The sequence below is a fragment of the Carassius gibelio genome, chromosome A2 (genome assembly GCF_023724105.1).
Source record: "Carassius gibelio isolate Cgi1373 ecotype wild population from Czech Republic chromosome A2, carGib1.2-hapl.c, whole genome shotgun sequence".
NCBI lineage: Eukaryota > Metazoa > Chordata > Actinopteri > Cypriniformes > Cyprinidae > Carassius > Carassius gibelio.
The window spans coordinates 24,966,674-24,991,329 of NC_068372.1; the positions used below are offsets into that span (position 1 = coordinate 24,966,674).

The 24,656-nt window shown below is 39.0% G+C and overlaps 3 protein-coding genes across 6 annotated transcripts in view; 1 reads left to right on the top strand and 2 right to left on the bottom strand.

Moving 5' to 3' along the window:
- Positions 1 to 6,377, bottom strand: part of LOC127934384 (disco-interacting protein 2 homolog C) — a 31,211-nt gene extending 24,834 nt beyond the window's left edge. For 3 of the 4 annotated variants that reach the window (XM_052531759.1, XM_052531767.1, XM_052531739.1), the window contains exon 1: positions 6,028 to 6,337. In XM_052531759.1, the coding sequence (XP_052387719.1) occupies positions 6,028 to 6,106 (79 nt within the window). In that variant the 5' untranslated portion in view covers positions 6,107 to 6,337. Of the gene's footprint in view, positions 1 to 6,027 lie in introns of all 4 variants that reach the window. The other variant, XM_052531749.1, reaches the window with a different exon arrangement.
- Positions 6,378 to 8,588: 2,211 nt separating this feature from the next.
- Positions 8,589 to 14,307, top strand: LOC127934444 (E3 ubiquitin-protein ligase MARCHF11-like). The gene is made up of 4 exons (XM_052531826.1): positions 8,589 to 9,407; positions 10,698 to 10,853; positions 11,445 to 11,637; positions 12,501 to 14,307. The coding sequence occupies exons 1-4, from the start codon at positions 9,054 to 9,056 to the stop codon at positions 12,809 to 12,811; spliced, it is 1,014 nt and encodes a 337-aa protein (XP_052387786.1). The 5' UTR covers positions 8,589 to 9,053; the 3' UTR covers positions 12,812 to 14,307.
- A 402-nt stretch (positions 14,308 to 14,709) lies between these two features.
- LOC127934447 (unconventional myosin-X) overlaps positions 14,710 to 24,656 on the bottom strand; it is a 37,961-nt gene continuing 28,014 nt past the window's right edge. The window contains exons 23-41 of the mRNA XM_052531839.1: positions 24,387 to 24,614; positions 24,243 to 24,282; positions 23,083 to 24,015; positions 21,980 to 22,100; positions 21,508 to 21,751; positions 21,183 to 21,278; positions 20,968 to 21,061; positions 20,836 to 20,891; positions 20,337 to 20,479; positions 20,002 to 20,193; positions 19,749 to 19,906; positions 19,536 to 19,659; positions 19,156 to 19,456; positions 18,378 to 18,585; positions 18,146 to 18,282; positions 17,615 to 17,732; positions 16,443 to 16,898; positions 16,169 to 16,360; positions 14,710 to 15,429 (exon numbers count right to left, since the gene is read on the bottom strand). Of these exons, the coding sequence (XP_052387799.1) occupies positions 15,328 to 15,429; positions 16,169 to 16,360; positions 16,443 to 16,898; positions 17,615 to 17,732; positions 18,146 to 18,282; positions 18,378 to 18,585; positions 19,156 to 19,456; positions 19,536 to 19,659; positions 19,749 to 19,906; positions 20,002 to 20,193; positions 20,337 to 20,479; positions 20,836 to 20,891; positions 20,968 to 21,061; positions 21,183 to 21,278; positions 21,508 to 21,751; positions 21,980 to 22,100; positions 23,083 to 24,015; positions 24,243 to 24,282; positions 24,387 to 24,614 (3,943 nt within the window). The 3' untranslated portion in view covers positions 14,710 to 15,327. The remainder of the gene's footprint in view (positions 15,430 to 16,168; positions 16,361 to 16,442; positions 16,899 to 17,614; positions 17,733 to 18,145; positions 18,283 to 18,377; positions 18,586 to 19,155; positions 19,457 to 19,535; positions 19,660 to 19,748; positions 19,907 to 20,001; positions 20,194 to 20,336; positions 20,480 to 20,835; positions 20,892 to 20,967; positions 21,062 to 21,182; positions 21,279 to 21,507; positions 21,752 to 21,979; positions 22,101 to 23,082; positions 24,016 to 24,242; positions 24,283 to 24,386; positions 24,615 to 24,656) is intronic.

Here is a 24,656-nt window from a genome sequence, read left to right on the forward strand (position 1 = left end):
AATCAAATCAGTGATAAAAACTATTACATTATTATTTCTCAATAAAAATCTGAATGAGCCCCAAGTTAACACCATTAATTCACGTAAAATCATGATATTTCTGAAGGATGACCACTCTGAACTTCAGTATCTTGCTGATATTCTGCAGGTTTCCTGTTTAGAGATGTAAGACTAGCAGGTGAGAGCGTAAACTAACCGATCTAATGCCAACAGCCCAACACCATCATAAACAGCATAATAAACTAACCAATCTAATACCAACACCATCATAAACAGCATAATAAACTAACCAATCTAATGCCACCACCATTATAAACAGCATAATAAAATGTTATGTAGGTCACATCTGATTCAAACACACACTCTGCTCTAAGATAGCCTGGAGCTCTAGATGAATGCAAAAGCATGGAAATAAGGAGAGAACTGAAATCTTTATAGACAGAGTATAACATTCCCTCTATAAAACAACAATATGTATGATTACATCAGCTCTTATAAAACTACCATTAATAATTCTAATAATAAAAGAGAAATGACTGGTGTCTTTCAGGCAGTAAGATGTATATGTATATATGCAAGTGTGTGTGTGTGTGTGTGAGGGAGAGAGAGAGAGAAAGAGAGAGAGAGAGAGAGAGAGAGAGAGAGAGAGAGAGAGAGAGAGAGAGAGAGAGAATGAATAAAAATAGCATCATGACGGGCTTTTGGACAGCTGCAGTTGTGGAAAGAGTAACTTCACATGACAACCCACCAATAAAAATTCACACACATTAAGTATTAAGGGGGGGGGGGGGGGTATGATGCTGCTAAAAGATTAATTAAATGTTTTTATGCAATTTAAGGTTAGAAGAAAAAAAAACATTATTTTCCACATACTGTACATTATTGTTTCTCCTCTATGTTCTGCCTTTCTGAAACGTGTCGATTTTTACAAAGCTCATTGTTCTGAAAAGTAAGGTGTGCTCTGATTGGCCAGCTATCCAGTGGCTCAAGTGTGTGACCGAAATGTTACGCCACTTAACATACTGTGATGCCGTGTTATAAAACCAACGTAACCACTATTTCCTAGTTGTGTCCTCTTTTGGAAGGCACAGCATCTCCACGACATGGCAGATGACGGCAGCAATACTACAGCGAGAATCAAAGATACACCTTCTTTCTCTGCGTGAACGTTTGGCCGGTGTTATGCAAATCTTCCCACACAGTGACGTAGACATATGGGGGAGTGTTTAAAACGAGGCATTTTAGGAGGGAGTGGTCGAGACTTAACTTTTAGAAAGAATATCTCTTTGGGTTTGAGAATTTAGTCTTTGCAACTTTAAGGATCTGATCTATTCACTAACAGCTAGTAACACCCCAAAGAGAAAGGAAAACTGGCCCCTTTAAAAGGTTATGCAGTTCTAGTTGTTCACTTAATAAACATTATGAAGCAAAATATTACAAATGCACACTCAGAGAACCCATTGACATATACAGTATTGTTGTATAGTATTATTGCTGCCGACTTTCTGAAGGGGAAGTCATGGCCTAATGGTTAGAGAGTCAGACTCCCAAGCGAAAGGTTGTGAGTTCTAGTCTCTGGCCGGCAGGAATTGTGTGTGGGGGGAGTGCATGTACAGTTCTCTCTCCACCTTCAATACCATGACTTAGGTGCCCTTGAGCAAGGCATCGAACCCCCAACTGCTCCCCGGGCGCCGCAGCATAAATGGCTCCCCACTGCTCCGTGTGTGTGTTCACAGTGTGTGTGTGTTCACTGCTCTGTGTGTGTGCACTTCGGATGGTAATTCTGAGTATGGGTCACCATACTTCACTTTTTACAACACAACATATTTATTGTTGGAAAGTGCCCATTGGTCTTCTGGAAAGAACAGTTAAAGAAATCCTGACATTTATACCTTTTTTCCTTTTCAGATTTGTGAATGTAGACTTGAATGTGTGAGTCAAATAAGTAAATACATTTGTCAACTTACAAAAAAAAGTAATAAATTTTTCATAATAATAATAATAATAAAAACCTGTTTACCTGCATATCGTGTGACCATTAACCAACAAATCAGGGAACCATGAACATGCAAATGGGCTGTTCAATTTCTGAAATATTAACTTGGGGTACTTCATGTAAATATTTTAGTTAAAAGGGATTCAGTCAAAATGTTTGAAAAACCCTGGTCTGGACAATACAATAGGCAACATCATAAACATAAAAAACTGCCTAAACAAGAAACATCTCTTTTGAAGATAAATGAAAAGCAGTTTTGCATCCAAACAGACCTGCTTCACACTGAACAGTCCACCTGCTAGACCAGCCCTAGAAACTACAGAACAACCAACCCTGTTTACTGACACCCTGACATGCACATAGTCTCTGCACACTATATCAAACATTCAGATTCATAGCAAAAACCTTTCTTACCAAAATGAGAGAGTAGAGAGTGCAATTATTGAACAAACATATTCAAAAAATAGTGCTTCTCCTCAGAAGAATGTTAAATTGTAAACACAAGCATAAGCAACAGTGCCAAATAAAGACAAGTCAAACAAACAAATCTTGTTTTAGGCTTCAAAATACGACTGAACGACTACGTTTGTAATACAACTAGAGAGTTGGTTATGAAAGCAGAAACAAGGGTGATGGGTTTACTAATAGATGACTCCTGGAGATGGTGAATCAGCATCCATAGAAACCCCATTCAGTCTCTCTCTGAGCCACTAATGAGGCTATGAAAATCTGACCTGCCTGCTCAAGAAGATGATCTGACAGAAGTTTAAACTGTCATGTTTACTAGTAAAACATGGACAGCACATCTTAGCAGATGAAAAGTAAAGCTGTACTAAACCCCAAACCTCATTCTAAAATTACACATATAAATGGCACCAAGAGTCATTTCAAAAAAGGTTTTCCTTTCATCCATTGCTTGGTCAAACAGGTAGTCCTCCGTCAAACTTGTGCCACTGGGTGAGCTAAGCTGATATGTCAGGCCACTCAAACAAACAGTATGTTTTGATAGCATCACAGTGTTTAGTGTTTACACTCTTTAGCAAGTCAACCCAGTAATGGCTTACTTTAAAGTCGTTTCAACAAATTCAACCAAGAAAGAATTAACAAAAAAAGGGATAATTCACCCCAAAATGTAATTCTGTCATCATTTTCTCACCCCCCTCATATCATTCCAAACCTGTATGACTTTCTTCTGTGGAACACAAAAGAATGATTCAATAAGTGACTGGGAGACGGGAACTATCAAGCTCCAGAAATGACAAAACAACACCATACATTTTGTATATTTTTCAAGTCTTCTGAAGCCATCCAATAGCTTTGAACTAGCCTACATGCCAATAAAGAATCTTTATTTTTAAGAATGTATGATGTATATTTTCTTTTCATTACTAATACAATGAGTCTTTCTGTAACACCTGATGTCCTGCAAAATCCTATATGTAAACAGTAATAGCTCTGCCTGTGCTGACACCTGTACACACAGGTGACAATGTCATTCTAACACACACACACACACACACCCATATTTACACACAGATCTACTGTTTGCAACCATTACAATAAACTACTCACCAGGTGAATATTATTAGAACGTACAGAACTACAATTATTGTGTTGTATCTATAAAAACAAATAGATACAGCAACATATTACTTAAACAGTATGTTTACAAAGAAGTCATATTATCGGTTTAATCAAATTGTGACATTCACTTGTCAGTTATCAAAATCAGATCACATACACACGGTTATATTCTGCATGAGTGCATTAGTGTAAGTGTATGTAACTATGTTCAAATGAAGACCCTAATCCTCCAGAATGACTCTTCTGCCCCCATAAGCCTTTATCCACAGAGCCAGTCCCAATACAGCATGAGAGACTGTGAACCAATGAAACAATTGCCTGTGGCATGAAAGCCAATCAGATGACAGTATGTGTGGAAACTAGGGCAGAAGCCAAAGCAACAGAACAGTGACAACAGATGCCCCAATCCATACACACAAATAGGATATATACAACAAGCTTATGAATGCATGTCACACACGCTAATTTGTTTAAAAATATAACGTATATTTACATGGAAATATTGTAGTCTTAAGTATAGAGTAAAAAGCTTCAAAACAAGGAATTCTGTGAAATATTTCCCCCTTAAGTATCCTACCTTGTTTCACTGGACCAGGTCAGGAGTCAATGGGAACATTCTGAACTCCTGAACTGTTTGTGTTGGAACAAACAAAATGATGAATTATTTGAATATCTGATTTAAGTAAACAAAATAACAGAGCGCTGTCTCGTTCACACAGGGATGGTGGCAGATGTGGCCTAATAAGGGGAATCATCCTTCTCTGGGTCTCTCTGTTAGGAGAAATGATGCAATCTACATGAAACACAAACCACAAAACCCAGACACCTTTCTGCTGTAACTGGCCATGTGGCACACTGTCTTCATGAACCACTCATTACAGCAACTGTGTGACATGCTACTTTCATCTGAAACTATTTTAAACTATTTTCCCACTCTTGTATAATTATTATACAAGCAGGTTTTTTCTTTTGTGTAGAGAGGAGAAACAACATGGTTTATTTGTGCTTGCGAAAAATGTGTTTCTCACATTGCAGGCATAACATATACAAACATCTCTCCTTGACGCCGTTCAACAAGTGGGGCCGACTACTGACTTATATGGCAGGGAATTTCCGACTGGGGTCCACAGTACACAAGGGGCTGCTTGGGGGTCAGTGAAAAAAAAACTGAGTGGAAATATTTGCATTTTCACATAACTTTGTTATCAATGTCCATAATTCTCATCTCTCCATCCCTTCAATGTACATGTGCTCAAAAATTGTTTTGACACATTTAGTTTGCCCTCTAGTTGTAGCTTTTCTGTAAAGCTACTTTGAAAATATATTTATTATGCAAAATTGTATACAAATAATTGTATTATTATTATTAAAGATGTTTCTTGTATAGTATCTTATACATACACAGACTAGTTAACTTAATACAATAAAAAAATAAATCATAACTTTGGCTTTAAAATATCTGTTAATGCAGTAATTTCATGTAACAACATCCTGCCCAGGGACTACAGATGCAAATTAGCTATCTTGCTAAATCTGGCACAAAAATCTGACCATTTGTGTTATGGTACCTGTTAAATAAATGAAAGTTTAATAAACTAAACTTTTTTTTTTTACACACAGATCTGTTTAGATGTGAAGATATAAAGCTGCATTAAACAATCAATTTAAAAGCCTTATATTTTAGAAAGGGGGTCCCCCACAAGGAGATCCTTATATTTGGGGGTCCTTGGAATAAAATCTTGAAAACCAAGGTCAGGGCATAAAACAATTTCACTGGCCCCCATGAAAATGCTGTTTTTATGACCATCACAAATATTCTGAATGTTTGCTTGCATATACTTGCATTCTTACATACATTTACTTATACATTTAATATTCAACCCAAAACGTGTGACCAGAAAACTATCACAGGGGTATGTCATAGCACATGGGTTTCTCAAGTAATATCATGGAGTGAGAGAAAGAGATGCACCGAGTGTTAAAAACTTTATGAGCAAGTCGTATTACTTAAAAATGCACAACAAAGGAAAGGCAGAGGAATATCCCAATGCTTTACAAATGCAGCTTCACTTCTAACTGATTTACGTGCCCTATATATTCACAAAGGCGGTGGCCGTGTTATGAACAGTTCACTGGAATGGAGAATGGAAACGGAATATGAGAGAGAGAGAGAGAGAGAGAGAGAGAGAGAGAGAGAGAGAGAGAGAGAGAGAGAGACTTTAAATTCCAAAAGATACATCTCTCTTTATACATCCCAACAGCAACGTATCAAAAGTATCTTAAAATACACATTTCTTTCCTCATCCAAGGTCACCGGAACCGCTCTGTCCAGTTTTGCAAACGTAAACAAGCGTTCACTTAAATCTGATACATGTACTATGTGTCTCTCCTTCTCTCGTTCACTTTCTCCCTCTCTGACCAGACAAACGGGCAACTAACGTACTCACCCTCCGATAGCTCCAGCTCGAGCTCCGCCAGCCGCGCGCGCACCTCCAACGGCAGCGGTAACGAATCACGGTCTGCCATTGGGACTCCAGCACATCCAAGCCTTGGTGCCTCTCTGTGTTTCCCGAGCACACGGTGTCAAACGTGTATTTCACGGTGCAAAAACAGACCGCATGAGTGTGAGCGCGGATGGACAGCGAGCAGACGCGTTACTGGAGACCCGTCATCACCGGTCGGGTTTTCTCGGTTTTCGATTTCGCTCGGCTTCCTTCTGATCCTAGAGTGGTGCACAGGAGCGAAGCTGCCCGTGTCTCCACTTATCCACTGCGGTGCCACCGTGCCCGCTGCTACCGTCTTGCTCACGTGACCTATGGTTTAAACGCACTAGAGAGCTACAGCGCGCGCACGCGCCCCGGCTGTAACGGAAAGCGGCAGCTGTGTGAAAATATAAGGACCTACAGTACAGTGCCATCATACACGAGTTCAGTGAATGCGGGACACACAACGGCATTTGCGTGAATTTTTGAAGGATAATATTATATAAAATTTCTCACCCGTTTTGTGAGATATTATAGGCTAATGAAAGCAAGTGAATACCATTGCAGTTAGTTCACGTTTCATTTTTCACTCATTACAATACTAAACTATTTTTTATTATGTAAGCAGAAAAGCAGGCTGCTCAATCTATGTAGAACTAATGTTAGCTACACGTTTTATTAAGATTTTTGATTCATGATTATTAGATATTTGTTATGTAAATGTAATATATAATACAATTATATATTATTCATGTATTTTTATATAATATTATTAATTTGTCAAAGAATTTTACTACACAATTGAAGAACTATCCAAATGTTTAGAGGAGTTATGATGCCTCCTTCTGGTGAACGGTGGTATGAAAGAAAAGCAGTCAAATCTACAGTAAGAGCAAATAATTGATAGTCAAAATGTGCATCTTTAACTCAACTTTTAACTCAACGATTGTTTCAAGCATGGATATTGACATTTATTATCATGTCATGATACATTTTAATTTACAGAACCTATCTTGTGTCTTGTCAATTTTGTGTTGTCACTTAACAAATATATTTATTTATTTATTTACTTTATTAATCCGTGTTGTTGTGTCTCCCACATTACTGGTCAAACTCCTTTTGTGTGTTTTGTGTTTTATGTTGTGTGAAGGCACAGTTGGTGAATAAAGGTCATACATTCTGAATCATTTGTTTTTCATTTATTCTGCAAAACACCTCTGCACCTCTCATCTTTCTCAAGACCTGTTTTTCCACTGTACCAGTTGTGTAACACTGTCAGGGTTGATGCCATAGCCTGAATTTTACCAGGATGAAACCAAGGCTGTGAACAGTGCAATCCATTGAACCCACCGTACTTCTATAGCCTCTTTTTTATTTCAGTCAAAAATGAACAGGGCATGCTTAGAGCAAAGCATAAAGTAACAGCAATAGCATCTTTAACCTTTAAGTAAAGACAAATCTTAGCAAGCATTGGATCAATTCAGTTTTATTACCTGTGGTAAGCAAGTTATATACAAGTTTCATATGGCCCACCTAATAGCATTGAGAGAAACACACAACACAAACCTAACAGCTGAGCACCAGACGGTAATTACAACCTCAGATAAACCATAAAACACTGCAAGCATATGCCTGTGGGACAGAAACACCACATCAGTTGAGGAACTTTACATCTGGCAACAGCACTGTATTTATATCAGTAAATATGAAGATCTGTGGCAAGTTAAAAGTAAACATTTGAGGGCCTGTTTGATGAAAAATAGATGACTCTTCACTTATAGCCTACAGCATCTTGGTACAGTTTTAGCAAAAGGAAATTTAAAAATAAAGACGTAAAACACACAACATAACATGAGGATTAAAACAGTAATATTGTAATTTATGTACAGATTAAATGCTTAGATCAAAACGACGCATAAACCTGAACACAGTAAAACTGTCGAGGTATGTAAATCTGGTCGCTGTGATTGGTCAAAACACTCGAGGCTGACGCAAGGAGTTTAATGTGTGAACTGGCACAAGATGCTAGAATCTAATTCAGACTACTCTCCCACCTATATATATATATATATATATATATATATATATATATATATATATATATATATATATATATATATATATATACATTTCTTATATAATAAGGTGACCTTGATATTTTTGAAACGTTATCTATCATATTACACAATTGAACGTGTTTAACTATATTGAAATTCAACCGGTTTCGTAGTAATAATTAAAAATGCTAATATTAAAATTATCACTCTGTCACCACTTTAAAGGCAAAATATAAATCTTAGGCTACACTGATTTAGCTTTAGATGCCATTGATGACAATTCTTTACATTACAGACAGAATGTTTAAAAATGTAGGCTAATTGGAATGTAAAAGGTTGGCTATCGTCATCATAAAAACCTTTCAGTCTTTCTTCTTTGCTTCATAGTGATGGCTTTTATTTCATATTAGGCATAATATAAAATGACCACTGTTTCAACTAGTGGGTAACTATGGTTACCCTGGTAAATCTTGGAAAGGGCAATAAGCGCAAAGTGCGCGTGGCTCCGGGGCGGGTGGCTCGCGGGTCCTTTACAGAACGCTTACTCAAACGACTTTCCCGTCAATAACAGCTTCGTCGCTCATCTTTACTCGCTCATTCAACACTCACACACTGGACCGGAGCAGGTTAGCTGTGTGGTTATGCGTGTCTCGTGCCTTCTCCGCTCGGTGTACCAGCACCGCGCCCGAATGGAAATGTGTCTTCCGGGGAAAAGCTCCTTTCAGCCAACAAGACACCGAGCACAACACGCCCTACAGCCTGGACATCTAATCTGCAACTTTCAACACAAGCGTGTGCCTTTCTAAGAACGCATGATGTTTGAGACGGAGATATATGGCCAGACCTAGTATCCCGGAGGGAAATCTGAGAGAGGCCGTAAGAGCTCAAACCCCATCATTTTGCTATTTCATTCTGATTTAAGTGCCGTCGTTCATGGACGTGCAAGCAGAGGCGGGTCCGCTGAACGTGCAGACGGTGGATGAACCACCGGGAGGCACCACCGTTACCGTCGCCGCCGCAGAGATTCAGGTCCAAACTGTGATAGGCAGCGATGGCGAGCTCGGTGAGGATGACCTGCAGTCGGGCTCTGGTGCTGAAACACCGGCAGCGAGTGATCCGATCACAGAGATCGAGAACGAGGATGGTGCGCGGGCAAGGACGGACACACCGGCCGAGGACATCGTCGGACAGAGCTTGGGGAAACCGGAAACAGTGGGCTCCAGTTGCAGCAACGAGAGCTGCATCCCGACTCCAGGGTGTCGGATTTGCTTTCAAGGAGCCGAGCAGGTGAAGTCAGGCCGTTCATCGTTCCGTCAGCGTTATTTATTGTCGGTCTGTGTATATTTGCGTCACAACGACGTCTTAGCCAGGATTGTGCGCCGTTCAGAAATGAGCTGGGAACGTCTTTTAAACTCCTATTCAATACCCGAACTTGAACGGAATTTTAATTGAGTTAGTAAGCAGCAAACTAATCTTAATGTCACTAATTTTTTTAATTTTATCAGATGCTTTTATCCGAGCATCCGATCACAATCATAGAAGCGTAAACATAAATAGTATAAAATAAACAGATATCACAATAAAGTGTACACAACTGTAATAAAACATTTTGCATACATTATTATATATTAAATCATTCTAAATATATAGTGTTATATGTAAAAAAAACGATCTGTGTTGAATTTATTTGAATTACAAGTTAAGTTCATTCTCTTCCTATCATTCCAATTCAAAATTCAGTTTCAACTTCCTGTTGGTCAATCAATTAATCAATCACTGAGAATCCACCTAGGTTCATGTACTGAAAGCATTTTTAGATGAAATCTGGTGTGAGGCCAGTGATCCCAACACAAGTGGCTAATGCAATTTAAATTGAAACTCATGAATTACATTAGAGGCAGTTGATGAATTCTGAATTTGGTTGTCCCAACCTGATGGTCTTATGCAGGTAATGGTGGTCAAAGCAGTTCACAATTAAATCCAGTGGTGACAAGTGTTACGATAGTCTGATAAATATAACCCTTGTAAACAAACATTTATTTTAGGCCTACATAATTAATGCATTTATTAGAATATTGAAAACTTTGATGATTCTTATTGCAGAGAGTGTGGTGTGTGTGTGTGTGTGTGTGAGATGGTTAGATCCATTAGAATACCTGCTGTGCCATTCGTGTCTAATGCTCTTCACTTCCTGCAACTAATGTGCTTCCTCGAGGCGCCTTGTGTTTGTGTGTGTGTGTGTGTGTGTGTGTGAATGTCTTGCATACTCTTTCTGACTCATTATAGTTCTAAATGAGGATGTTTCTGAAATTATTCACGAATGCACAGATGAATCATTTCCCGACCACTCACAGAGATGAATCTCTGTCATTATGTGCATATGTTTCATTCACTCTAAATGTTCTCCTCATTTAGACAAAACCTCTAATCTGTGCCATTGTTCATGGTTCCACAACCGTAATGCTCAACTCATCTACAAAGGCACACAATAAGCAATGATACAGCAGTGAATCATCAGCTCAACTGAATCTGTCCTTTATTTGGACGTGTTTGATTGGCTGATTGACCCGTCTGCAGGGGGAGCTGCTGAGCCCGTGCCGCTGTGCAGGATCTGTAAGACATGCTCATCAGCAGTGTCTGCTCAAGTGGATCAGTGAGAAGGGCTCCTGGAGCTGTGAACTCTGCAACTATAGATTCAACATCCTGCCTATACACATCAAACCACCACAACAGGTGAACACACACACACATACTGGCATTTATGATATATCGTTCAGGGCTCCGGACTAAGAAAATGATTCCAAAATGAAGCATTTAGGAAATTAAAAACAGCATTTTTATGACTTTTTATTTGCGGTAAAATTAAGGCTGGAATACATTACATAACTTTTGCCCAGATTTTTTCCCCGATTTACAGTCTGGACAAATCAGTGCTAGTGGTCAGAAGGCAGAGCAAGTCTGCATATTTGAGAAATTCATGTAATGGGTGATCGTTACAGATATTTTTAATCAGACTGTGATTTCATGCGGTCAGAGTTTGAGACGCACATTTAGAACACATATTATTTTCATTTGTCATGTGTCTCTTAGCAACAAGGCACATGTTTCTGCCTGAATTTGTTGTTTTCGGGACAGCTAAAATCTGTTATTGTTTAAACCTTAGTGCAGGATGCCCAGTTTTTTTTGTGACCATTTACGAAGTCGTTAAGTGTATGATTCCAAATGTTTTTAAAATCCTATCAAATTTACAGTCATGTAGTGTATCCCAGCCTTTAGTCTTAGTCTGGAGCTTGCATCAGTGACTGTGTTTGTATATTTGGCCAGTGGCAGACGGTCACCATGACTCTGGTGGAGAAGGTTCAGGCAATTGCAGTGTTTCTGGGTGGCATCTTCCTGTTGGCCAGTGTATCATGGCTGCTGTGGTCAGCACTGAGCCCAGAAGCACTATGGCAGCGCAGTGACATCCTGTTCCAGATCTGCTATGGCATGTATGCAGTCATGGACCTTGTGTGTATCGGTGAGTCACAAATATATGCACAAAAACCACATTAGTCCTATGCCACACAATTTTCTCAAGCTAATATGCTGATTTAGCTTGTTCATGTCCCTTTATCTATGGCTGACAAATCTAAGATATCCTGTAAAGTTGGGCTGGTTTGACAATGACGATCAATCGATTTGAATCGATCTTCATTTCGATGAATCATAGCAATTCTTAAGTCCCAAGATTGATTTTTCAGTCTATGCTGTTTTCGGCTGATGCAATAAAATGCCATTAAAACATATTTGTAGCACCTCCCATCTAATAATCACACTAAGCTATGTGCTTTCTTACTTTTTATTGGAAACAAAGTTTCATCTTTCAAATTCAATTAATTATATAATGAAATCCAAACAAAACACCTGGTTATAATTAAATGCACTGTATTATATTTTCATTATTTTTACTTAACCAGTTAGTGATATTTAAAGTATGTTTGCTTTTATGACAGACACTAGTTTAAAGGTTTATATTTTATCAATGAATTGGAGTAAAATTATATCATTATAAAAATTGCATTATGTGCAATTTAATGTTTGTATATACAGTAGTGTTGATTATTATATCCAGAAATATATAGCAATTAAATGTTATAATTAGAACTCTGTTGCTAGTTTGAACTTTTAATAATATACCAACTTACAGGGTTGAATAGCTCACAGCCTTAGTAAAAAAAAAATTATCTTAAGAAAAATGTATGTGTTCTACCATATACTGTACATACAGTACAAAGAACTAAATCAATATCAAATCAAATTTATAATCCAGCTTGTGAATTAAGTCAATAAGCAGCACTTTTAAAAGTGTTTACAAGTGTTAATAAAACGCTTGTGTTTCAGGTCTGATTGTTCATGAAGGTGGTGCTGTGTACAATGTGCTGATACGCTGGCGGGCTGTTAATCTTTTCTGGGACGTCCAGAACTACGATAAAAGCCGAGACCTGGAGAGCACGCACAGCCCGCACCGCAACCTGTGGCTGCCTCTCACACACACACATACTGTCTCCAACACAAACTCTCAGACCACCCGACTGGAGTCATCGCCTCCATGCCCCCTCCGCCTCCTCTCCATGTGCCTGAATGTGACCTCTGACCTCTCCCCGCAGGAGCAAGGCTCAGGGGAGCTGGTTGTTAGGGTCACGTCAGTTTGACATCAAATGAAACTCTTTCAGGTATCAATCTATCGTCCTCTGTGGGAGTGGCTAACCAGTGGGAGGAGCCTCAGTGTTGGGAGGAGCCTTACTTGAAAAGCACTTTAGAAGATACGCAAACTGAATTAAATACAGTATTAAGTTGTATTGTATACTGAACAGGTGTTTCCAGCCTGAAGTTCGGAATCAGCCTTTGAGCATCTAAATAAGACTTCAAAGCTCTCCGCACACACACAGACTGATTCAAAATGATAATGCACACAAAATGTATAAATGCTGTTAGACGAATGAATGTTTGTTTTAAACCAATTGTTTTTATGTTAAGATTTTTAATAATTTCAGTACTGATAAACTACAACTTATCACTGCAGCTGTTCATTAAGCTTCACCTGCCATATTGTACAGGTACCACAGTTACAGGCTTTTTCACATTAAGCCGCATTCCCACAACTCCGACATGACGTTTTGCTCCGTAGTGGCAGCTGCATAAAACTTTCAAATTGGTTGTGAAGCAGCCACTACTATTAGCTTATTCACTATGCTAAATATAATACATAATGTTTCTCCAAAAAAAACAAATGAGCGACGATAATGACAAAGCGGAAATTTTTTTCAAAAAATCGCTAAAAAGATAAATGCAAAAAAAAAAAATGACTTTTAGAATAATGCATCTAGCAGACACTTTAATCCAAAGAGATTTACAATGACGGAGCATAATTATTTTGTCAAATATATATATATATATCATAAATTGAGAGCTTGCAGCTTGCAATTCTTTTTTTTGTTTCCACAAAGGACTTTTTTGTCACAATTCTGAATTTTCAACTTTCAAATTCACAAGTTTTTATCTCCCACTTCAGACTTTTCCTCATAATTCTAAGTTCACTAAATGTCAGAATTGTGAGATTTAAAATCAGAATTGCAAGAAAAAAGGTCTGAATTTTGAGCTGCAATTACCTTTGTTTATTCTGTGGCAGAAATAGACTTCCATAAAATGCAGAGAAGACAAAAAAAAAAAAAAAAAATCAATCATAGGGTAGTTGGGCAGGCGGTTTCATGTGGTCTAGATGCAAAAGTTAAAATATTTCAACACATGCAAAGCTCAAATTGGATCTGAAAATTCTGCATACAGTCAGAACGCCACACAGATCCTGTACTACTCTCTATTAGAAATCAAAGAATTCAGAGATTAATGCCACACCAGACAAGGCTGCAAATACATTGATTTCAGGAGGAGGTAATGGAAAAACACAAGGGATTGCAGAAGTTGCAAAAACATTGAAAAAACAACATTTGCTGCAATGCATTCTGTTCTAGGCAAATTGTGTCAATTTATTTGATTACCACTCGATTTTAAATGACCCCCAGAAAGATCTTACACATTGTCATCTTTCAATGCTTTACGGCATTACATCTCATATTGCTTGTATTAGAGCAGAAACAGAATGAAATGGAGTTGGTAGTTAGATATTTTGATGTTTGTAAGCATTTTAACCATTGTGCCCTTAAGATATCAAACCCTAGCTGAGCAATTTAAGAAGCTATTTAAGATATAAGTAATATAAAATGTTAGGAGTGAAATAATTACAAATACGTTTTAACATCGTAAGCACATTGATAATCTTCTTAAGCAGCTCAAGTCTACACCGAAAATGCAATTATATCTGCAGATTTTCATTCAAAATCAGCACAGAAAATATTAAAAAGTCCACTGATTCCAGCTGGGCACATTGTGTTTCTTTCCTTGAAACTTGACCTGCGTTCACGACTTGGTGCTAGCTGATTAGCATAGCCTACAAAATATTTCATTTAGACATCCCAGAGATGTAACAAGTGTTAAATGAGTCTTCTGTCAGAGAAACCCATTCTGTACTGCACAGAGCCAACATGAAAGAGGCTTTGATTTTTGTTATATTTATTGCCCATAAACTACTGCACAGTAAAGATATAAAATGAGAAAGTTGTTTTAGTGTTTTTATAGGCTTACAGTAGAAAAATAACAGGACAAGAGGGAGTAAATCCAATAGTATTATCACAATCCTGCAGTTCAACAGAAAAGGTTAATAAAATATACAGCTCCTCAGATATATATATAAAACATATATTTTAAACAATGTACATATAAAACAGACAAAAAGGGAACTCTGTGTGTGTTTGCATATGTGTGTATATTTCTATGTATTTTAAAGGCACAGGATTTGAGTGCTAGATATTTCGGACTGGACTTTCTGCCTGCAGAATTCCAAAGAAATGCAACTGGACTTGACTTGCAATGTAAAACGTGGGGTTCAGTGAACAGAAATGTATGTGTGGCACAGTTTCAAGCACAACAACTCAATGTGTGTGTCTGTGGGAACATGATAGTGTCTGTTGTGAAAGTGTCTCAAGATATTGTCTTTTTTCGCACTGAGCAGTAAATGGTCACTTTTTTTGTGAATTCCTAAGTAAACTGTTCTGTTTGCTGATGCTTAACCTCAAAGGCACATTTATAAAAAGCGTTTGTAAGAAGTGAGAGATCACCAGTTGCTGCCGTGGCTGCTGATGGATTGACAAGTGCTGAAACGTTTCTTCACTATTAGACTGATGTAAGCCTTCATCAGCTTTGCAATGCCCATCACCTGCAGAGACAAACACAGAGAGGAATCTAGTGTTATTTTAGTATCATTAAATTACTTTTATAGTTTTATTTGATATTTTGATCGTTTGCATTTGATAGTTTTCTTTAAGTATATTTTCTTTAAATATTTTTATATTTAACTAATTTGTTGTGTTTTTGTCATTTATTATTTTTTTTATATTAGTATTATTTTTATTTTATAAATATATTTTTAAGTTAAATGAAACAAAAGTGAGAAATACATATTTTTATATTTTTTTATGTATTTTATTTCAGTCAATGACTGTTGTATTTAGCCTTTTTTTATATAAATAACGTTTTTGTAAATATTTTCTGTCTTTTTTTCTTTCTTTTTCATGGTTTTAGTTAACAAAAATAATAATCCTGGAAGAAACATATGAACATTCAGGCCTTTATCAAGTTTAGGAAGGTTGCTAAGTGGCAATGGTGGACATTGACGGAGCATTATTACTTTATTACTGTTTTTGAATCAATTTTATTTTATTCTATTTTACTGTATGTCAATGCATTATATCGTATTTTTATTCCACTACATTAAACAATTACATTCCTGAACTAATTCCCAAACCACACCACATGATTCATTCTTAAATAGACTTTAAAAATTATTCACAGGTTTGTGGAAGATTTGACCGATACGGCAACAAGTTACTATAAATTATGACTTTTAGGGTTGTTTACTGTGGAACAACATGCAAGTAAATAAGGAAAGTTTGTACCATGTTGGTGTTGAAGAGCAGCTCTCGTCCCTCCACGCTGATCTTGTAGATGTTTGGCTGTGGTGCACCGAAGGACAGAATCACCTCGTAGGGAAACAACTCCAGAGGCCACGCCTCCCCGCGCTTGTACACACACACCCCCTTACGACTCACGCCCAACCAGAGCTCTCCAGGATACACACCGTCTATACACTGAAGAACAGAGAGAATTTATTCAGCGACCCTGCTGGCTGATGGATCACACGTGTGTGGGTGTGTGTGTGTACATGCTCACCTCCACATCAAAGAGGGTTGATCCATATCCCTGCCACTCCTTTATGAGACTCATGTATTTTTTCATGGCTTGGTCCTGTTCCATCCCCTGCAATTTACGCCATTTTTCCACCAAACAACTTCTCAGCCCCGCCTTCTCATCTTGCAGCCACGCCTCTATGACTGTAGGTCCCTCCTCTTGGCGCTGTCGCCCCAGTGTCCCTCGGAAGCTCCGCCTCAGTGTGCCTTCCAAAAAGCTGCTCCTCTTTCTCTCTGTGGATGGCGTGGCAGATGCGAAACACCGTACAGACTGCTGTACTCGAGCATGCAGACGATCCACAGGGAACACCTGCTCCAACTCAAGCAAGGCACTCTGGGTAGTGTAGTCCCCCAACAAATACTGGAGCCGAAGAGCAGCCAGAAATTGCAAAGTCTCTTCTGGAGCGGGATAGTGACCCCTAATGACAGCTTCATGGGCCTGAGAGAGAGAAAGAGACATTTAAATTTCATTTGTTAAATACTGACAACGAAATCACCCTAAAGATCTGTTAGTTTCATTATTAAAAACTATGTACATGCATACTTAAAGGGTAGTTCATCCAAAAATGAAAATTCTGTCATCATTATCTCACCCACAAGTTATTCCCAGCCTGTATGAGTTTCTTCTGTTGAGAACAAAAGTCGCTCATCAGTTGACGGTAGCCATTGACTTCCATAGAGTGGGAAAAAATACAATGCAAGTCAATGGCTACCGTAAACTGTTTTGTTACCAACATTCTTCAAAATATCTTCTTTTGTCCTCAACAGAAGAAAGAGACTCATACAGGTTTGAAACAACTTAAAAGTGAGTAAATTACAGAATATTCATTTTTGGGTGAACTATCCCTTTAACAGAATGCAGGGAACTCATGATACATTTTTTTACACTCATGACACTTAATATTAATAAATGTGGTGCTACAGATGTAAGATTTTGAAAACAGTGAGACAACACAGTTGTTTGCATGTGCACACACATCGAAAGTAGACAATATATTGACTTTTAAAGCCACTTCTTGTAATGACTACACATTTTTTTCAACTGCCAAAATATTCTCTGCAAATATTTGTATATGTGCCAATTAATGTGATTAATTAAATGAGTTAAATTTGAATAGCCCAGTTGTTTTATGTGTTCCAGAAGTGAAATCAAACCTGTTCAAACATGAATGCAAACTCCACACTGTCAGCAGGGACGCTCTCAGGCTCTGAGAAACAGAAAAGCTTGAAATAAAACTTCCAGCCCATTCCTTCCTGTCCTTTATTTGCCAACCTTAATGAGAGAAACAGTGAGAGAGAATGTCACCTCATGTTATTCCATATATAAAAAAATAAAATAAAAAATAAAATGTGCTGTAAACAATGATTTTCTGTGTAACATGATGCATTAAATCTCCCTATGGTACCTAACAGAAATCACACCAGCCTTAACGTGTGAGGAGCGACCCACTCTTTTTTTTTTTAGCCAATCAGAAAGCTCTCTCTGCCTCTGATGCATTTATGTTTGCTTACATGCTTTTAGATCATTTTAAATCATTTCATAGCACCTTTAATCACTTTACATCAGATTTTGTGTTCTATGGTTTTAGAGTTATGGTTTTAACTGTATACATTTAGTATTTAATATTTTTCTCTTTCTATATATTTCTATAACTGTAGGGGATGGTAACTGGAGGGGAGACTCACTTTTCAAACTTAGCGAGGACGTCAGCCACCACAGTCCTGCTCTCTATGGCTCGGTCTGTGATGTCGTTATGTTCAAACAAAGCGAACATGTTCTTACAGTCCTCCATTGAGAGACCCTTCAGCAGCTTCTCAACCACCTGGAGACCATCAGACACACACACACACACACACACACACAGGTTAATGTGGTTCTGAAGCGCTCATGCATATGTGCGTGGATGTGTTTACGTACCTCTCCTGCAGTTGTGTGTGAGTTGATGGTGATTTTGCAGGACCCGCCACCGTGGCAGTAAACTGTGGATGTCATTTCCTGTCTGCTCAGTATGGCCCTCAGCTCTTCCTGTGAAGGGACACACTCACGTCCACGCACATGCCGTAGGGCTTCTTGAGAGAAGGCTGCATACCGTTCCATCTCGGTGCCTGGGTACAGCTCTCGTGTCCTGAACAGAAAAGTCTAATCAGTTGTGACATAGTTAAATCATAGTTAGATCTTCCTTTCATTGGGTATGTTCTTAATGGCTTAATCAGCCAAGATTTTTATTTTATATGATTATTTTACAAGATTAATATTTTAGAAAATTGTCATTCATTTGTGTATTTCCTTGATTTTTTTATTTAAATTACTCTTGTTGTCGTTAAGGCTCATTTTAAGTCTTTAAGAACACTACAAATTTAATGAAACTGTTAAATGTAATCTTTTGTTATTTATAAATTTTCTTACTGTACATTGTAGTGTTGAGGCCTAAATTCACTTTAAAATAATTTTTTTTATTTATTTTAATGTTGGTCCTATATTTTAAGGCCCTCTTTGACTAATTACTAGATGAGGCTTACATAGGCTTTTTTTTATATATAAGATTAATAATAATAAAAAAAACAACTTATACTGACCATAAACTTAATGGTAGTGTGCTGATTTGATATTTTATGATCTAATTTCACTCTGTCAGCCTGACAGAACAAAATACCACAAAATACCCCACATACACACACAGAAAATTCACACTGACCTCTTGAAGTGAAATTTCAGGTATTTGAGAATACTTCTGGAGGCGGGGCTAAATGTGCAGCACATGCAGGCTATTATTCGCCAGCCACTGATGTGGGCGGGGCCAGCTGGCTTTGGGTGGTGTGTTGTCTGTTTGATGAGCTGGCAGAAGAGTTCATCTCTTAGGGGTCGTAGGTCATGAGCCATCTGCAGGAGCCCCTGGATGTGAGGGATGGGATTGTCCTCCATCTCTAGCTGATGAAGAGCACTGAAGAGCTTGAGGGCCTCAGCCTGCAGCGTGCCATAACTTCTCTCTTTGTCAGCTAAAAACATGCATGTACAGAGTGTTCATGAAGAAGGTTGGGGTCTATTTGAGCATATGTGAGTGTGTGTTTTACTCACGGCTGTGCTGTGCATCTCCATAGGGTAAAGGCAGGAGGGATGTATGTAGAGGGTGGTGTGTGTAACGCAGTATTGGGTTTCTCTTGTAGATCTGCTCCACCACCTCCGAATTTAGACAGTTCTCCTGAAATCAAACATTTACAACAGTATTTAAAAAAAAAGGATGTTACAAAAACGTGAATGTATGTTCATATATGTGTGTGTGTGTGTTACCTTGATGTCTTGAATTAGTTGCTGCGTGGATGTATCGATGAGCGGTTTGCTGTCGATGACCGTCTGTACAGCGCTGGCCCACCGACTAGCCTCCGTCTGCAGCTTAGAGTACAGCCTATATGAATGCTTACGACCAAATATGCTCACATTCCAGTAGCCTACACACAAACAAATATAAGTTAGTGTCTGAGAAAAATGTAAAGGTTGGTTGGTGAACTAACTGTTATTTATGTGTGCATATAAATATCCTGACCAGTCTCTCTGAAGACTCTCTCATCAGGAACGATCACAGAGCAGAGGCTGTTAAGCACTAAAGAGCCCAGTTTAAGAGCGTTTCTCTCTGAGCTTTTATAATAATCCACAGAATTGTGAGTCAGCACAAACCAGCGCTTCTTTAACTTAAGATTCCCACGACTGCTGCCCCGAATCTCTTTATACAGCCAACCTGGAGAGCGAAATAGAGACGAAACATTCTCAAACAATAACTGTAACTGCATTATTACATGAGTGAACTGAATGATACAATTATTTTCAGACAAGCCATAAATAAGTGAGTTTGGCTTTTGACTTGAGTAGGTGACCTCTCACCCCTGATGATGAACTCTTGTCCCTGCACACGTGTGTCTCCTTTGGTGCGTTGGAGCAATGTGATCCAGTGATGCATTTCTTCTGCTGATTCAGCCATGCAATGTAGCACACGATGAGCTGTGATTATAACAAAGGCATTTGGCCTGAAGAGAGAAAAATAGCATAAACATTTACAATATTTTAATGTCTGTACATGATAATGTGTATGATTTACTGTATGGTCTACCCGGAATAAAAGGGAAAACTAGTTAAAATTTGGTTTAAACATTTACATTCATTTAGCAGATTCCTTTATCCAGAAGCAATTTGTGATAGAGCCAACGATATTCATAGTACACAAAGTGTAGTAAAAAACAGCTCTTAGATCAAATGTAGCAATAAAGAAACAAGTTAAAGACACAGTATATAATAATTTAAATGTAAAACAATGAACACAACAAGCCAGGAAGAGAACAGAGTGTGCATATAAGTACTGTACTGTATATGTGTGTGTTTTTACCTTTCTGGGTTGTCAGAGGCACATACAGAATCAATCATTCCCACATCCAATGTGCCCTATAAAAAACACAATCATCTTTTCTAAATATCTTATGAACAAATTTCAGTGTATGTGTTTGTGTGTAATACTAACCACAGCATTCTGAGGATTTGCTTGTTCATCGTGCATCTCTCGAATTTCCTTTTCTGTCGACATGTGCACCTGACTTAGCACGCTGAACCAATGACTGCACACAACACAGAGATGGCTTAAAAAGCTCAGTTCAACACTTCTACACATTTATGAAACAACCATCAAGGCTTGAAGCACACGATTTAAAAACATATATATATAAACCAAACACTTACCTGGAATCTTCTGCAGTTTCTGCAACAAGGTGGTATGTTCTCCCTGGCATGACAATGTCAATCCCATTCTCCTTCCCTGTTACATCAATAATCTCTCTAACAGAACCAGTCAAAACGAAAGAGAGAAATAACAGAAGAACAAACATACACAGAATTAATTATGCTTTGTTGTCTTTTTGCTGCTTTATGTACCATTTCAAATCAAACATTTCTACAGCAACAACAAAAAAGTTATCTTGGAGTGAACAGGTCTTTAGGCTACAGTCTTTAAAAGAAAATAATTTGTCTTTTTGACTGACAAGTTTAGCACTTCCTGAGGTCTTACTTGGCTTCATGCATGTCCAGCATGCCTTTCATTCGCTCCTCTGTGTCGTTCTCGTAGTAGATAAGTTTGCTCTGTCGCAGGACGAACCAGCGGCGTCTCCAGTTGCGCCGAGAGAGTGTAGAGGAGCCTCCACCTTTCTTCAGCAGCCAGCCCTGTTTGAGCGCCTCCTGCCTGCTCCTGAACCACAGGAATGTTTCATCCTTCAGCACACACCAGCGACGCTTCCAGGAGTTCAACAGGCCACCTGCAACATACATGTGATGATGACAAAGATTATAGGTATGTCTAGACTTTCCGTTAATGAAATGCAAAGATAGGCAATGCACATATAGCTGAAATAAGCAACAATACTAAAGTTTGCGCGTGCAAATTAACTGCGAAATTGTTTGGAGAAAAATAAATAGTGATATGTATTTTATTACATTGCCTTCCAAGCTCTGAAATCAAACAAACATCATAAAGAAAGAGGTACCTTTAATATAAAGGAAACTGTGGAAGTAGGGGAGCGTGACACAGCTATAAACAGAATCCCGCCGGTAAGATGATTCATCGTCAGTGTCAAACCTATCGAAGTCATCTTCACTGTCCTCAAACTGAGAAACAGAAAAGCACATCAGCAAAAAACAACAACATAATTGCATGCTTTTGAAATCATGATACAGCATTCATCTCCATTCAAAAGTTTGGGATCTGTAAGATGTTTTTTTATGTTTTTGAAAGAAATATCTTATGCTGACCAAGGCCACTTTTATTTGACCAAAAATACAGCAAAAAAATTTAATATTGTAAAAGAACTGTGACTTGCATTGCATTTACAGTACATCATTTCTAATTTCATATCTTTCCTGGGACTCAAACCTATGACCTTGGTGTTGATCTCTCCATGCTCTACAAAGCCCCTTTCACACTGCCATTCCAGCAAATACACGGGTAAAGTGTTCCGACAATTGTTCCCGGATCGCTAGATTTTGCACTTTCACACTGCCAGTGATTACCCGGGATATGTGCGTGCTTCCCCACACAACCGGTAAAGATCCCTTAACGAAACGTGACATCAGGGTGTAATGTACGAGTCGAAAACGTCAGGCACGTTATATTTTCACAGAAGCAAGCGAACGATCTCAGCCTTAGTTCGGAAAGTGAGGAAAAAACTGATTTCTGCTTCGTTAGCACATATTTTTTTGTCGCGAACGTTGATCTTCCTTCAAAACAGCCGGTAAAAGAGTCGCGCGATAACATGCGTCATCACTCTGACACGGCATTAGATCTGGCTTTTGTTCACACAGAGCTCGTCCCGGGTTGAACCCGGCAATGTTACTAGGTCCCCGACCCGGGTTCAATGCCGGTATCAATCCCGGGATGTGGTTGCTTTCACACAGAAGGCGACCCGGCAATGTTCAGGCAATATGCCGGGTCCGATGTGCAGTGTGAAAGGGGCTCAACATTCCCAAACTGATGAAAATCGAATAATTACTAAAAATCATAAAAAAGCTCAATTGAAAAATCTAATAAAATATTTATTCTAATATAATTGAAACCTAAATTTACTCTACATAACATGTAAAAAAAACTCACAGAAGACTGTGGCCCCTCTGAGCTGAAGCGATATGCCCCCGAGCTAACACTGGTGCTGGTTGCCAAGGAGCTGCGGTGGTCACGTGACCAGTGGTCATTGTGAGGTGGGAGGCTGGGAGGCCGCATGATGATGCCTCCTTCATCACAATCATCTGCATCATAATCCGAATCTTCATCCGGAGGGATTAGCTCCGCCTCCTCTTCCTGAACAGCGTGAGAATAGGTGAAGCCACTGCTGAAGGGCGGAGCATGATAGGCTGAGGGTATGATGATGGGCAGGGCAGGGGGCAGAGGCATACGGTCGTTTGCATAAGGATCCTCCTCTGAGGAATCATCGCTGGTGCGGATTCCGCTTGTACGCTGTCCGTCAGAGTGACCGTGCTCGCTGGGGTTAGGAGAGTCTTTAAACCCATCTTCGTCCACTCCCAGCCCTTCATCCACCTCATCTTCCTCACCTCTGGCTCCCTCCTGCTGTGAGCCTCCGGACCCTCCCAGCGAGCTTTCGATGTTACGCACACACTCGTCGATCTCATCGAAGTTAAGTGAGGTGAGGAACTGCTGCGCAGCCTTGCAGGCCTCCTCTTCTAGCCTGCGCAGCTCCTGATCACGCAGCCACTGCAGACGATGCAGCGACTGTGTGGTTAGACTCTGCTCCTGAGCCTCTTTTTGTCGCCGCAGGCCTTCAATCTCACGTTCCAAACGCAAGATCTCCTCCACCTGTGATGCCTGGTTTGTCTCTCCCTCGAACACCTCATCAAACACCTGCTCCACCAGTGACTTCTCTGCCATAGAGAAAGGTTCAGGGTTCTCAGGTGGGCCGTTCTGAAGTGGGCTACTCTCTGGTATAATACTGTCTGGTGTGGCACTCTCGGTCAAGAAATTTTGAATCTGCTCATTTTTATTTTTTTCCTCTAATCTTCGCGCTTCCTCTGCCTGTGTTGAACAGAGAGAAAAGACAGCATTACCCAACTTTCTACATAAACAGACTATCGCGTGTATGTCACATGCATGTTGCACTGAAACCAAAAGTAATTTAAATGAAAATTAACCAATTTTTATCCAAATTAACCAATAAATAATCATGTCAAACAAGATTCTTTTAATCAGTTTTTTTGTATTGTTTCTCCGCAGATAGACTGATAAACAGTTGTTTCACTAACTGCTTGTGCTAGGAGCTCCAACTCCATGCGCTGTCTCTCTCTGGAAAAAAAAAAGAAAAAAAAAAACATCACAAGAAAATCAGAAACTAAGAAACAAACAATATAACCATAAATGTAGATAATACAGGCCATTTAACTGCCTACCTCTCTAGCGCCTCCTGCTCTTCTATTCGTTTCTTCTCTTCTTCTTCTTCTCTCTTTCTCTTCTCCTCTAAAAGGTGAATGTAGAGCCGTCGTGCCCTTTGCCCTCTGAGTCTCTTCTGCAGGGTCACGGTGGCCCAGCGCATCATCTGGAAACGCCGCCGCCAATACATTGCGCGGTAGTTTTTCTGAATGACAACAATGCACTGCAACAACCGCCTGTATTGCGTCCTATAACCAGCAGAGAGCAGAAACAGAGGGAGTACATGAGAG